Source organism: Haplochromis burtoni, unplaced genomic scaffold (genome assembly GCF_018398535.1).
Source record: "Haplochromis burtoni strain Fernald_Lab_line unplaced genomic scaffold, NCSU_Asbu1 Contig_176, whole genome shotgun sequence".
In the NCBI taxonomy this organism is placed as follows: domain Eukaryota; kingdom Metazoa; phylum Chordata; class Actinopteri; order Cichliformes; family Cichlidae; genus Haplochromis; species Haplochromis burtoni.
In genome coordinates, this window is record NW_024582537.1 from 921,666 (window position 1) to 937,622 (window position 15,957).

At 41.5% G+C, this 15,957-nt stretch overlaps 1 protein-coding gene across 1 annotated transcript in view; it reads left to right on the forward strand.

Annotated features, from left to right (window-relative positions):
* The window catches only part of pcnx1 (pecanex 1), a gene marked incomplete in the record, with an annotated part of 37,723 nt that overhangs the window by 10,693 nt on the left and 11,073 nt on the right, over positions 1–15,957 (forward strand). The window contains 11 exon segments of the mRNA XM_014337352.2: positions 729–794; positions 874–2,586; positions 4,213–4,342; positions 6,113–6,306; positions 7,608–7,701; positions 8,392–8,449; positions 9,548–9,780; positions 13,237–13,390; positions 13,633–13,665; positions 14,631–14,802; positions 15,676–15,786. Coding sequence (XP_014192838.1) covers positions 729–794; positions 874–2,586; positions 4,213–4,342; positions 6,113–6,306; positions 7,608–7,701; positions 8,392–8,449; positions 9,548–9,780; positions 13,237–13,390; positions 13,633–13,665; positions 14,631–14,802; positions 15,676–15,786 — 2,958 coding nt within the window.

Sequence of the window (15,957 nt, forward strand, 5' to 3'; positions counted from 1 at the left end):
CCCCCCCAAGCTGCTCAGGAGATGCAGCCTGACTCAGCATTGCTGTGACCTCAACAGTCACACCATGATGAGGCAGCTTTCGACAGGCACTGCTGGCTTTGAAAAAAATGGGAAGGGGGGTTATACATTGTAAGACCCAGCATGGGAGTCATTCTCTGAGAGCACATTATTGAAACACAGAGATGAAGACAACAACTGAACTTGTAGCTGTGCTAGGGGGCCATTGTACTGAGTGTTTGAGTGAGGCGCCTGCGTTGCCTGAATAATTCAGTGAGTCTGTTCGATGCCATTCTAATTAGCTGGCAGTTTGTGATGAGACTAAATGGTCTGAAGTGGGACAAGGGCTCTGCAGGGATTTAGTTTTTTAATCTCCCCTCCCCTTTACTGTACACTTAGACAGTTTGCCACAGACTTCCAGGAAGTCATAGCAACTCCTAAAAAAAACCCTTAACATTTCCAAGACAAATCCTAACAGTTACATCTTTGTTCAATTGTTATCTTGTGCTGTCATCAGAGCATTCAAAGAATCTATTCAGACTAGCTCATACCTCCATTAAGTGTGGCCTTTCCCCATAAACAATTAGGGAAACCTCCCAGAAAAAGCATTTCTTAGTGCAAGGCAACAGTTTGTATTCATAATGTTCTGTTATGTAGTCTGTAGATCCCAGTTACGTGTAGGTTTTCAAAGATGATGGTTTTCTTAAAAACTGTTTTTCCTATATTTTCAGGAGATTGTGGAAGGACCTCAGATGACATTAGTTTGACTCTTGTTGAGAGCTGTAGTCATGATCATGGTAAACACACAGTCACATATGCTATTACTATTACTTCTCAGTATTTTCCTCAATGTATATTTTCTTTGTATCCATTTAGATCTGCTCTCAGACACAAAGATGTACTGCCTCGTTCCCAATGATTCCTTCGCCTCCTTGCAGCCGTCAACCTCCTTGTGTCCTTCAGAGCTGTCCAGGGAGCCTGCTGATCTCTGTAACTCTGCTGCTTATCACTTCAGCCTGTCACACTCCTCCTGTGACACGGAGGTGACCTCTCATTCATCCATGCAATCTCAGACCTTCAGGAAGGAGCTCCGTTCTCGAGGTCTGCCACGGACCTCTAGCTCGGCAGGTTCCGCTTTCCCTGACCCGAGTCTGCCAGACTTTGCTCTGTATCCTCCACCCAGAAGAGGTGGCCTTGACCCTGTGTGTGAGCTGGAGACTGCCAGACCACACAGGCCAGGGCTGTGTGACAGAGATGGGGCAGACCCCCTGCACCAGCAGGACCAAGCTGTGCCCTCAACTTCTGGAGTAGAGTGCTACAGACACAAAGAGCAACGCAGGGTTGCTCGCTCAGCCTCTAAGGAAGCAGGGGAGAGTAGCTCAGGACTTTACCAGGTGGAAGGGAGTGGTGGTGGAAAAGCCTCTGGTGGAGGAGCAAAGTCCCAAGGAGGGGAGCGAAGTGCCGATAGCCTGAGGAGTCTGAGTACTCGCAGTAGTGGTTCCACTGAGAGTTACTGCAGTGGCACAGACAGAGACACCAACAGCACTGTCAGCAGCTTCCACAGTGAACAGACCAGCTCTACACATGTGGAGAGCCTGCTGTCACTTTCAGGGGATGAACGTGTACGGGACACGGGAGAGACAGTATCTGCTCCTGCAGACGACAGGACTTCTAGTATTAGCCCTCGAAGTCTCGGTAATCTTCCCTCCAGGGAAGCCAATAAAAACCCACATGCCAATGAGCTGACTGCTAAACAAACTGCGGACACTCAGTCACCTGCAACCCAAGAACTGGTGGAACCTGTCAAGTGTGCTGAAGAGCCTGGCATCAGGACCAGTGCTGATGGCTCAACAGGTGTAGCTGTCACAGAGCAGGAGCAGGTGAAAGACAACGTTCAACCAAACTCAGCTAACATTGTTCAGAGGACTTCTTCTCTATCAGCGGGTCGCAGTGGACGCCGGCGGACTGGAAAGAAAAGAGCAAGCAGCTTTGATGCCAGCCATCACCGGGATTACATCTCTACGCGTGCTATGGCCAAGCCCTGTAGTGCTGTATTCACTGGTGGTGGAGAGGATGACTCCAGTGATCAGAGTGAACTCAGCTGTGCCTCCAGTCTCCGCTCCACCAAGCACCTAAGCACAGACAGCTCATCTAGCACCACCTCCCGCTCCTGCCACTCACCAGAGAGCCACTACAGGGCCCTGAAAGCCAAGCACATTTCAGCCAATGCCTCCTCCTCCTCTTCCACCACAGTAAAACCTGAGACAGGAGTTCGAAACGGAGGGAAGCGGCGTACCTCCCGCCGTACTCCAAGCACAGGCAGTGCCAAAACACATGCCAGAGTGTTGAGCTTAGACAGCGGTACGGCTGCATGCCTTAATGATCCCACCCACCTAGGAGCTCCAGCAGGACCTCGACCTCTTACCACCTCCAAGTCAGATTTGGAAGCTAAAGAAGGGGAAGTCCTGGATGCGGCATCCCTGCTGGGTCGGGCCTCCCAGCTGGAATCAGTGACTCGCTCCAGAAACAGTCTGCCCAACCAGGCAGCTTTCGCTGAGCCTCAGGATGCTAATGCTGCTTCCCTACGGGGTATGTACCACACACTGAGCTCCAATGTACTGTACACATTGCATTCTGTGTGGTTTGCATTAGTGATGCATGACTAGTCTACTTTTTATGCTGGCAGACAGAATTAAGGGTTAATAGTCTGGTTTTGTTTTTACCTGCCTTGCAAATTGTTTACATAATCGCTGGTGATGGTTTGGATATGTATTGAACACAGTGAACATTGCTTCGCTGGAAACCTTTAGTCATACTCATGGTTTCCGGCACATGAAACAGGAGCACACTGGTAAAGTTGATCAACTTTAATCTGTTTAGGTGTAGTCGTCCAGCTGCCTCAAAATTATGTGTGTTTGTGTGGGAGTGAGTGCGTGAGACAAGACTGCAGACAAGATGCTGTCTCTCTTGTTCATTCAGTGTAGCCATGGTAAGTTACCATGGAGTGGCAAGCATAGTGTTCCCTGTGTAGATCAGTTAGCATGATGGCACAGTGTGTGCTTTGTATTGAGGTTAGACAAGCAGCAGCTCTCTTATTAGTGTAAAGCTCAGATAGTATAATAGACATTCCATACTCCACATTCTTCAAATTTGCAACCTGATCTCACATTTGCTCTGTCTGGGTTCTTATTTTTTGGCTTCTGGAGTGTACACCTTGTGGGATTGGATACAGTATTGGAGGCAGGATATGCCAGGGCATATGACTGGTTGGCTAGAAACATGTCATAACTTCACTATACACTGTTATATCACAGTCAGTCGAGGGATATTTATTGGTGTTATAATATAAGTCCGTGACTGCACTTGAAGTTATCAGTGGTGGTTTTTAGTGGAGATTTGGCTGATTTGGAAGAAGCCAATGAATTCAAACCCTACCTCTGTGACAAGCTTATGTACTTTTTCAGTGAATAAGTTGTGCATTATTTATCATGCAAACAAAAGGCCACATTGGCTCATCTTGATACACTGGGTGGTTTTGCTGCTGCAGCACTCCTTGTTGACTTGCACCCAATGCTAACTAAATTTAGTAGGAGATACTTAAGTTTAGCTTGGAGCTGCTGTGTCATTTTGTTGCTTTTATTGCCCTTATCTGTTTGGCATACTTTTTTAGCCTTTCACCCATCGACCCTTGGAGTGTTTTATCTGATGGAGCATAAGACGTAAACAGGCTGTGCCTACTTAGCGGATGTGCTAACTTTAGCTAAAAGGAGCTGCTGGTCATAACAGATCAAGTAGCGCCGTAAAAGCAAAATTCATTGTTTCTGCCATCATCCTGCCTCCAGTTCCACATGACCAGAGCATGTGCTTGTCAGCAGAATTCATCAGATATGGTTTAAATACTGCACCTCCATCTTTAAAATATTTCACATTTTGGTATATATTGGGGAATATTTTCTTGTACCTTTTATTGTGACAATAAAGGCGTAGGAAGACAATTTGTTTAGAGAGTAAGATGCAGGATATGCATACCAGGTTCATTTTTCAGTGACTATGTCATTAATTTGTGTTTCGGTGTTGCTCTGTAACCGTTTTAAAATGTACCTGAAAGCAGCCGTAACACACGGAAAAATCATGTCCTCGTGTCCACATAAAGCTCTCATAAAGAGAGGAAACTTATCCAGTCTAACTGGCCAATGATGTCTCTCATCACGACAGCCCCGGGAAGTGAGGAGACGGTCATATTTCGCCGCGAACGTAGCACATTTCGTCGGCAGGCTGTGCGGCGGCGACACAACGCAGGGAGTAACCCCACCCCACCCACCTCCCTCATTGGATCTCCTCTCAGGTACGCCGTGAATGGAGCAGGGGGTCGTTTCTATTGTTGTGTTGCCTGGTATGAGCATGTTACCAGGTGGCACTCTTTCCTGTCCCACATCACCACCAATTTGGGTCTTCTGCTGTGCATGACATCAAACAGGACATCATTTATGACTGGACTGGTTTCTCCACTCTGCATGTGGTTTCTTTGGTCCTCCTTTTCTCAAGACTTCTCTCTTCCTCCTGTTGTCATCCCATCCAATCTTTTAAATTCCACTTGGAGTCCTTACAAATTCAAAGGCACAAGGCCACAAGATCTGACTAATCTACTTGGCTGACACGCCGTCTCCTCTCAGATGTGCGCATGATTTGTTAAGCAATACAGGCGCCCCGCTGTATCACATTGCTCTGCCCTTCAGAAAGAACTTTCTGTGCAGAGAGAGACTGATTATACTGATCATTAAAAAGCCACAGGTTAGGTCTGCAGTCTTTCCTGACATGATAAAATAATAATATGTGACGATAGAATGTTTTTATTTTGTTTGTTTTTTATCTGTGATACTCCCAGTTGCTCTTCTCTAGATTTTAAGAGCCCAGTTTTGACAGTTTTTCAGCACACTGGACAAAGATGTTTTAATGTCCCCACCTTTTTCTTTTAAATTCAAGCTCTTTTAAAAAAAAAAAAAAAAAAATGCCTTTATGTAATTTAATTCCAATGTTGTGGCTTGTCCCGATCACATCCCTGATGCAACATTTTATTCATTTTATTACATGGGCAAATCACATCTTTACACAAGTTTAGTAAGTGTCAAACTCAGCAGGTCTCTAGCACCCTTTATATTAGATCAGAGTACTGTCTGGAGTGTATTAATCTTTTCTGTGCTCCATGCTTCCCTGCAGAATACTACAAATGAACCGTTACTCCTCGGTTTGTAGAATGATTAAAAGGAAGAAAACCACTCAGAGATGTGAAGTAGCAGTTGTGTCGATACTCAAAGAAAAAATATGTTAATCTTCCACTGATATATTTCTGTGGATGCACATCAGGTTCCTCCGAGGTCTCTTTAAACCCCCTCCCATTTACTTGTGCTCTAGGCAAAGCTCTGTTTTCTTTAATCTATCTTACAAGGTCACGTTGCTAAATGCTGAGCCTTAAGTAACAAAAGCAAGCGTGCAGCCTGCCAGGGGTCAATAAACTTGCAAAATCATTCCCTCTTTCACTGATTCCTCCACCCTTCACTGTCCCTTCACTCCCAGCACATTTTTACTTTATGCACTTATGCTGCACTAGACACCTTTGCCTTCTCAGGTAGTTTTCTTAATCCAACATTATAAGGGAAAGCAATTGAGTTTATTATTTTGATGAAAATCCTCTGAATTGTCTGCATTCATTAGTCTGATTTCTATTGTTGTAATCAGAGGCCTGAATTTATCAGCTTCATTAAGGATAATCTCCATCTAAAGTTTGACAGGACATTCACGTCTTAGTAGATTTTTTTTCCTAAGAAGAATTAAAAGAATGGAGTTGGGTACACAGCTTTATAAATGATTGTAACTTGAGAAACAATAAGAAATAACTTCTTCATTCACAAGTCTAAACCATGTCTGACACCATCACAAAAAACGATTATTGTGTGAGGAGCAAAAATTAGTCTGTAGCCTCCGCATCAAATCCCACCATTTCAAAACTACACGTCATATCCTGCTCACCTTTTGACGTTATGTGCCAGCAATACCAACCCAACCCCTTGGACTCCACCACTCATTTCCTCCCCTTCTTCCCTTCTCCTCCCAACAGTCTTCAGGAGGCTCTCAACCAGGCCTCCCAGCCTTCTACTTCCCAGGTGAAAAGTCAGCCATCCAGAACCTCGTCCCAGGTTACAGTGCTGAGCGCTAGCGCGTCCCTGCTGGCCAGGAATGGAAGCGCACACCTGGAGGGTTCTCAGGACAAGGCCTCAACTGTTGGTGCCACCAGCTTGCAGGAGGACTTCGGTAGGGAGTTCATGAAAAGAGCTGAGCAGTTAGGAAAGAATTTCTTTGGGGAGAGGTGACAGATCTGGTCATTTTTGTCATAAGACCTATATTTTGTGGTATTTTCCTCATGCTTGATTAGAAAGCTGCTGCTTGATATTTTGGATTTGCTCAAAGAGTTGTCGCAGATATGACCATGGCCATCAGTCATAGTAGTGCACTATTTTCCACAGTCGGTGGACTGTTGTAATCAGTCAAAGCCTGGCACCATTATCCATGCTCCATTTATCTCTGTGATATTGTGGTCTGTAGCTAATACTTGACCTTACTTGGATATTAATGTTACCTTATGGTCACATCATAGCACATACCCCAATGCTGACAGCAGTGTAACAGATTGGTATAGATGTCTATACGTAAGCACGTCTATTTAAACACTTGCATCAAGGAAAAGAAGGGGTTGTGTAGGGGCTGTCATGCACTCTTCACCAGAACCAGTGATGAATGGATTATTACTCCTGCTCATAATTGAACTAGAAGCAGATTACTTTCGTGACATGCTGCATGGTTTGTGTGTGTGTGTGTGTGTGTGTGTACACTTGTCCCGTTGTCTTGTCTGTATAGGACAGACTGAGAGTGGCCTGATGCAGGTTTTTATGTACTCTAGATGTGAAGGTGATTAAAAGAATACTCAAGTGAAGATGTGGTTTTTTGAACATCTGTGAACAACTAGATGAAGTATATTATCTTTCGAAATTTTTCAGAAAATTTCATCATGCCATGTCCTCCTGAGATCCCGCCTATTCGTTATGTTCTCTGTAGTGGACTAAAAAAAAAGTTAAACTGAGAGATTTTTCTTTAACTTGGTTCTCAGGAGGATATGTGTTGCACAAACGGTCAGGTCCTTAACAGAAAGGACTTCAATAGAAATGGGTTGTAACAAATTCCTGAAATTCATACTGGAGGGTTTGGATTTGATAGAAAGGCTTGGTACATCTGTAATTTTTGGGTGGTGTTTTGTACCTCATCACAAAAAAGTGCAGTAAAACTACTCTGAAGCAACAGACATGTATTAGGAAAAATCTGACCACTTGTCAAGACTGAGCAGGAAATGAGTGACTTGCCTACAGCCACTGGGAGGAGGCACTTTCACTGCATAATCACATTAGCTCAGATGAATACAGCAATATTGTCAAATCCATCTAATTCTCCACATATAAACATGTAATTTAATGAAATTACTCCCACAGACGACGCCACTCTGTGCTTGTGATTTCCATGGACTGACTCTGCGTCTCTTTCTTTTTGTTGTGTGCCTCCAGGAAAGCTCACTCCCTCTTTATATGAGGCTGGCGGATGTGATATGTCGCTGGTCAATTTTGAACCTGCAACCAGACGAGCCTCCAATAACATATGGTTAGTATCAGAATGATCACCTGATTTGTGTAGTGGGTTTTTAGACGATGGGATACAAACCCTGAGCTTTTTGTGTTTTTAATCAGGAGGTAGCAGTTTTCTCTAAAGAGCTGCGAAATGATTGGTTAAACGAAAGCATCTACCAGTACCTCTAAGGTTTCTCGTGGGTGGATTCTGTTACCTTTTCTTCTGTACCATGCTAGACCTTTTTCCCTGGTTTCCATTGTCATAAAATACAAGAACTTTCTGATGGCAGTAGCTTCACATTTAACAAAATGCCACTGAAAGAGAAGTCTTAATCTTCTCATTAAGCTTTGAAGGATTTAAACACCATAACACATGCCCTGATGATTTTTGCTTGGTCAGCATTTTTTGAGTTTTGAAATCAGATCACTTACCTTGATTTAAATTGAAATAAATACATTACTAACTTTGTCAGGTTAGCTTGCTGACCTTTTCTTGATTGTAGTGTTTTGCTAGTCGCTGCAGTGAGTTCCTCATGTCTCCAACGGTTATTTTTAATGGAACCCTAGCTTAAAAGGAAAACATGACTGTACAGTACAAAAACACAGCAAATTGCCTATTGGCTATTTAGTTTGAGGTCATCAGGAAATGAATCATGGTTTAATACAGTAATTGCAGCAGATGCTTTTCTTTCATCAGTGTTCTCATTTTCTTTATACCCCGCAGGGATACGGACTCCCACCTCTCCAGTTCTACCTCAGTTCGCTTTTACCCTCATGACCTGGTGTGTACCCAACCAGTGAGCTCCTTTTGGCATGTATGTTTGTGAAAAAAAAGGAGACTTTCACATCTCAAATGTCTACTTGACCAGTTTAAAATGGTTTTACGTGGTTATACAGTACTGTGCAAAACTCTCAAGCCACCTATCGTTTCTTTGTTTTGCTCAGGAAATGGGGAATAGGTGAAGCAATTTACAATTTGATACATGTGTGCAAATTCAGTACATAAGAAAAAAAAAAACTGTTTACGTAATTCTAACAACCCTTAGGCAAGTATGTATCTGAGAAGGTTTCACCAAACAGTCCATGAATGAAAGGACAGATACATCTGTTAAATCTTTTCTCAGGTCTCAGCTGGAGTTTTTCTTATTTCCTAAAGACTTTGAGATAGTGTTCATCTGCTGTTAGTTGTTTTTAACCCTGCCACTTCTTTTCTTTGTCATTTCCTTTGCAGTTTTCATTATTTAAAAAAATTTTTTTAGGACACTTACCAGATTTTCAGCAAATAGCTCTTTAGGACTCACCCTGTTGTTGCAAAAAAGTATTTTCTGTCTGTTAAACTATTTAACTAAAGAAACCGGAACAAACTGTATATTTTGCGACAGGCAGGTGTCTCAAGGTACACTTTAAAATTGGCTCTTTGCTAAGTTGTTTGTTATGTGTAGACACAACACTGCTTTAACCTTTGAGATTTAGGCTTACATAAAAAGGCACCAAAGTTATTGCTAAAGAAGACTTAAAGGTCTGGCTCTTTGAGAGCCAAACATAAAGACACAGGGGAAGGGTGGCTACAGACTTTTGCAAAGTACTGTATGTGCTCTGCTTCTTTTGCCAATATGCAACAAAGATGTCTTCAGTGGTGTTGTCTAACCAAGTATGCAACAAGGGCTCATACAGTTTGAAGAGTGAACGGGATGTGATGATGCAAGCTTTGACCTGTGTGAAAGCCAAAATCAAATATTTAATTGTACTAAAAGAAAATGTTTAATGCTGTTAAAGCTTTATTATTACTCCTATATGATCTCTTTATCTTGTTGTGATGTAATCAATTTCTTCTTTATTCCAAATCATGTCTTTTGGACATTTGTCTGATTGTGGGATAGATCTCCCTCCCTCAGATCCGTTTGAACCGTCTGCTGACTATGGACCCAGAGCTGCTGGAACAGCAGGACGGAGATCTGAGTCCGGAGCTTCAGGATGCACCACTGGGACAAGAGGATCCTGCGGGCTCTGCTGCAGCTGGGAAAGCGAAGCAGTACTACCGTCTGTGGCTTCTCCCCTACCTGTGGGTCGGCCTGCACTTTGACCGACTTACCCTGCTGGCACTGTTCGACAGGTAGGGCTTCACATCAGGTCATTTCCTTCTGCTTCAGCTTTATTTTTACAAAGCACCATTGGTGACCTCAATGCAAATTTTAAATTCGGTGTGTCACGTGCATACTTCATCACAATTTAGTCGGACTCAAAAATACTGAATGTTGGACTTGTCTAGAACTTTTCTACTAGAAAACCGGTTTGTTTTTTAGATAAATTAGATTACCGTATTTAGAAAATTGATATTTCTTTTTATGAAATGTCTGCCTATCACAGCATGAGCCATTTATTTAATCAGTTCCAATTAAATTAAAAAGCAGGCCAAGTGGGTTGCAGCAGTGTCTGACTAATGAACGAAAAGAGATCCCCTAGTTTGAGACTGACATTTCTCCTAGAGCATTCGGCTCCTTAAGAACTACCTAACTGTATTTCAAGCACATACATGTATAAATTTTCCTTAAATGTCACCCATTGCAGGATATTTTGTGCCTGCTTTTGAAGAATAAAGTGAAATTCAATAGAAATAATTTTGATGTTACTGTGCTTTATAAGTGTATACCTGAAATTGTCTCAGCTTGCAAAAACATCTATCTGTGCATTATTAGCTGAGGTTTACTAGTCCAAAATACAAAAAAACAGGCCTTTATTTAAATCACACAAGAAGCCTTTAATTGAAACAAACAAACAAAACTACAATCTGCTCTCCATTGTCCAGTCAGAATTACAGCATTACATTCACTACTCAAAGAGATCAACAGGTTAGTTTGTGTTTTACGGTTAAGCAGAGTATTGCACCTACCACACCTGTTTCCACTAAGACAGGGATGACCTTTGCTAATTTAATGCAAAGGTAAATGAAACACAGCATGTGCAAACAAACTGTAAAAATGTCTGAACAAGCTTGGAGTGAATCATTATGGTCATAGCATAAGCTTTGCTAAAGCACACCCAGATCCTCGCCGACATGACCTCTCAGGCTGCTACACCTCATGTAACAATTTTAGATCAGAGTTTTTACTTAATAATAGAGATGGCAAGATACCAATATCATAAATTTGGATATCTCCTGATACTGATATGAATCTGTTATAGTCTATTTTTTAACTGTTTGCTTGTTTTTATGTGTTGCTGCATTTTGTATTAGTTCATATACAAATTTAAGAGGACAAAGCAGTAAAGCTATTCTAGCTAAAGCTATTATACTTGAATGCAAGAAATACACTGCACCCAAAATATATCTCAGTTCAGCAATACTGATCTTTTTATTTAAACTTTAGCACCATTTATCTGTCACCGGCATCCAAACATCCATCCTGAAAGTGGGCAGCTTTATGCAGAACTTTAAATCTAAGTATATAAAGTAATATTCAAGAAATTAAAAGTGCAAATTTCAAAAACGCTTTGGTTCTGAAAAACAAATGAAGTGCACTATTAGCAGACAAAGGCAGTAGCTGCCCAAACCCTAAAAAAAACAACTAAAAAACATTCTTGTAATAACACATTTGTTATTGTACAGTACCACTGTACAGTCAGACTTAGTAATGACATCGGACAGACGTCCGAGCTCCAGATATTGGTTGTTAAGCTTAACATGGGAATGCTTTCCAAACATTCAGAGATTAACTTTTTTTTAAAGTTGATCTCGCACACGCTAGCCACGCAATCACGTGACGCACACTCCTCCGACGTGCTAAGGTCATGACCTGGGTTATACCATGTCGCAAGTTTTGTGAGGCGCTTTTGTGATATTTAATGGATTGGTTTTTGTTTGTTTTTTTTAAATTTCTCCCCGATATCCGATCCAGTAAATTAGGTCATTACTGGGCCGATACTGTATATCAGATCGTTCAATCACTGCTTATTAACAGTGCTTTTGTTGTGAAACATTTTGTAGCAGCAGCTTGGTGGGATCGCTTTGTTTGTTTTGTTTGCCGTAATTTTTAATTTGTGTTGATTACATTGGCTTTATACTGCTGTCAGCTTTTGTTGTGAACATTTTAGGATGTTAGATATTAAGTTTCTGTGGTAAACATTTTTGTTTAGCAGTTTCCTGCAAAAGTCTTGTCTTCAAATAGTAAACTCAAAAGCTGTTATGGTAATCGACAGTACTGTGCTAAAGTCCTGAGCCAAAGTCCTGAGCCACACCTTATTTCTTTATATTTTGTTTCCAAAGTTGAATTGAGGAATAGTTCTCCAGGCTTTCTGAAGGTCGTTCAAAGTTTTTCTTTGGACATGGGATCCTTTTCACTTCACGTTTTTATTTTTATTTTTTAAAGCCAATTAACATTGACCTCTGAATCATTCAAGCATTGTGTGTGTTTACATAACAGAGAACTAATTTTAAATTGTCTTTTGGTACTTTGTTATTAGCAGTCTGTATCAAAAACACACGATTTCTTCCCTTGTCTTTAGTTAAATCTATGCAAAATGTCAAATACAGCACAGATTACAGGCATAAATTTGTATTTTTGCACCAAAAAGGGGATCAGCCAAAAAGTAACATGTCTCAGCATGGTGTGCAGTGTAGCCCTGAGAAATTTGAGAAAACAAATTGTACAATTTGAGGACGAAAGTAAAAACTAAGAGGCCTTCCTGCGATAAAGATGATATTTGACGACAACCCCATTCCCTAATGACAAGTTATGACACCTCAATATCTATCAATGAAGACTATGTTTGAAGTTTTTCCCAAGTGTAGCTGTAGTAAGCTGTACAGGCAGAGATCACCCTCAGTAACCCATTGATTATGTTCTGGAAGGAGGCCAGACAGAAATGGCTCTGATCAGAAAAGAGAAGAAAGGGTTAACCTTGATTAGCTTTTGGCAGCAGCTTCATTTTTCATCATGACAATTATCCCAAACATACTACCAGGGCACTAAAAGAATACTTGGATGGAAAAACACACAATGCAACACCTTTGGTCATGGACTGGCTTCCCCAGAACCCAGACCTTAAGAATGCATGCCTAAGAGAGTTTTTGTTCTTTTTCTTTCTTCTTCAAAAACAGGATAGCTCAGGACTTTTGCACAGCACTGTTGTCAATTCTGTTTCTGTTTCTGGATTCAGCAAGAACATCAGCCACATTGTTAAGTCTTTGAAAATAAAATCATTCATCTTGCTTGGGGATTTGGAGTCTCTGCTTTCTATCACTTGTCTGTAATTATCTCTATGTGGGAGTTACTCAGTCAGACTTGTCTAGCTGTAAGCTTCTCAACAGCAGCAAGAAGAATAACCACAGTTGGCAGTGAAAGAATTGATTTTTGATTTGTTGTTTTTTAAAGCACCACGTGGATCTCTTCAGTCAATATTATCCTCCTAAGTCGCTCCAGTTTGCTGACCCATCACCACATGCTGCCAGTTTAAATGGAGAGCTGTTGACATTATTTATTTGTTGATCCCAGTCTTTGGAACAGTTTTTTTTCTTCTCTGTTAAATCTTCCAAATAATTTTTGAATTGACTTTTTCCCAATTGTTACAGGAACCGTGAGGTTTTAGAGAATGTGTTGGCAGTGGTGCTGGCTGTCCTTGTGGCCTTTCTGGGTTCCGTGCTGCTGGTTCACGGCTTCTTCACTGATATCTGGGTCTTTCAGTTCTGCCTCGTCATTGCAAGCTGCCAGTATTCCTTACTAAAGGTGAGTAGCTGGGTGTACAGGACTCAACCTTAAAGTGCAACAGAGGAGCACTGCTGCAAAGAAGCAGTTTAAAAGCTGCGAAATGTGTTAGGCATGCCTGCAGAGGTTTGTTATGCCTTTAAGGGAATAGCTGGTGCAAAAATAAAAATGATTTATTTCTTTACTTAGGAGAGTTTGTAATAACATGTTCGTACGAGGTATGTCAACATTATCATTTTAATTGTACCTTTCTTTATCGACAGAGTGTTCAACCAGACTCCTCTTCCCCTCGTCATGTAAGTATGTCATTTGCAAATCATTAGAACAGGGAGACTTATTGAGAAATGACATCAAAACAAGATATTAAATGGATTTTATATAAGAAGTAGAAAAAGTAGAAAGTCAGTAGTACTTTGAAGCTCTGTAGTTATTATTCAGCAGCTTTTTGTTGCTTTGTTGTGGTCCTGAAAGATGATGCTGCTCCACCCCCACCCCCCACCCCTTCCTTGTGAGCCTGGGTGTTCCTCCCTCCCTTGCGTCAGTGGCCTGCTCTGAAACGGCGTCTTTTATTAATGCAGCTCATACTCAGCTGCAGGCACAAGCTTTAAATAGCTGGTCAGAGTTTAGATCACAGCTCACTCTCTTACTCTTACTCTTTGTCTCTGTCTCTCTCTCTCTCTCTTTCCCCCTGGGTGTCCTCTCATCTCACCTCAAGGACTTTATTCCTTCCCATTTCTCGACATTTCGGGGTGGGGAGATAAAAAAAAAAAAGTCTTTTTAATCTGATTGGTGGTGCGTGAGCTGTCGCTGCCTCCCAGAGTAGAAAAGCAGGACATCTTATAGCCTCTTGGGTTGCAACCTGCATGCTGCAGATATGCATCCTCCTTCTCCTGTGAAACCTTACACTTGATACTATTTCTGTTTATACCTGTGTCACTCTCCATGGGGCTGATATAACACTGATGCCTTTAAAGAACGATTGTTAGAATGATTGTTGTATTACACTTGGCAGTTACTGTTTTTTGCTGTTATCCAAGGTTTAAAACAAGTGCGCACGCTAGCATTATGGCTTTTTATCTTGCTTAATAAATACTATGACAACAGACAATTGTTATTTAGAAAGAAAAATGTAAAACATTAGGATTTCTCTCCTTTTTTGCTTATTTTAATACACAGGGTATGTCTTACTGAGCTATATTGAACCACAAAAAAAATGTTTCTTTAATGATCCATTTGTATCCTCATACCCTTGTCCCTGCAGGGCCATAATCGTATCATAGCATACAGCCGGCCTGTCTATTTCTGCCTGTGCTGTGGCCTCATTTGGCTTCTCCACTACAGCAGCCTGCGGACCACTTCCTCCCGCTTCACCCTGTATGGAGTCGCACTCACCAGCTCCCTGGTGCTCACCTCTGCCAGGGACCTCGTCATAGGTGAGTACACGACCTTGTTACTTCTTTGTACTCTGTGAATAACAATCGGTGTTTAAAGCAAAGTCAAAGAGAAACATGCCAAAATGCTAAATCCTGGAGGTTTTAGAAGTGATTTAATGAAAGGGGGTGACGTAGCAAGACAACTTTGAGCAGCACAGTTTGGGTGTGTATGTGTGCAAAAGCTGGAGGCTGAATCCAGGCCAGGAAATGCTTTAAAAGTTATAAGTAAACATATTAAGGGCCCTAAAAAGTTTGCTTATCCTGCAAGTGGCCATAAGCACTTTATCTGATAAAATATTAATGACTAAATAAGGAACTTTCAAAGCTGACAAAAGCATTTTTGGAAAAATTTATTGAGAATATTAAGAGTTAAATTTCAGGACTCATCTGATGTAGAATTCCTGGTGTGAGCAGTAATAACCAAACAACCCAGCAGCTGTCATGAGATGTTGAAAGTGTTTTAAACTATGGAAGCACTGACAAAATAGCCCGAGTCCAGAAATCTCTAAAGTAATCCAAATGGCTCTAACGTTTGCCACCATTAATAAGATGTATAAAATAGGTTTCTGGGATCTGATCCATTGATTTTGCAACAGTCATAAAGTGCAGACTGTGTGTGAGCAACAAATCTCTACTAAAAACAAAATTTTTCTTTTGGTTTATATAGATATTAAATGCTCCTTTCATCAACCCATAATCAATAATTATTGCTGCATTGTCTTTGGAGACGTTGCTGTACACTATTAGGAACCAGTAATATTTGAAGTGAGCCTCAGGGTATTGTTTCCTGTGTGTGAAAGGTGATTCCTGCAAATTACAGAATTATAGGATGATAAATGTGTTTAATTTTGCTTTGCTTGCTTCTCCCTGCAGTCTTTACTCTGTGTTTTCCCATCATCTTCTTTGTGGGGCTGCTGCCACAAGTCAACACGTTCGTCATGTATCTCTTCGAGCAGCTGGACATCCATGTGTTCGGGGGCAATGGTGAGTAACTTTTAGATACATAACTTTTCTGCAGGGGTGACTTTGACCTCTACAGGATGAGACGTCAGCCACTTATCCACGTTGCTTTACCTTATACATTATGATATACCAGGCATCATAAGAGGCCACTGTGCTGATTTGCATTCTGCCTGCCCTTGTTTCTGTCAGTTT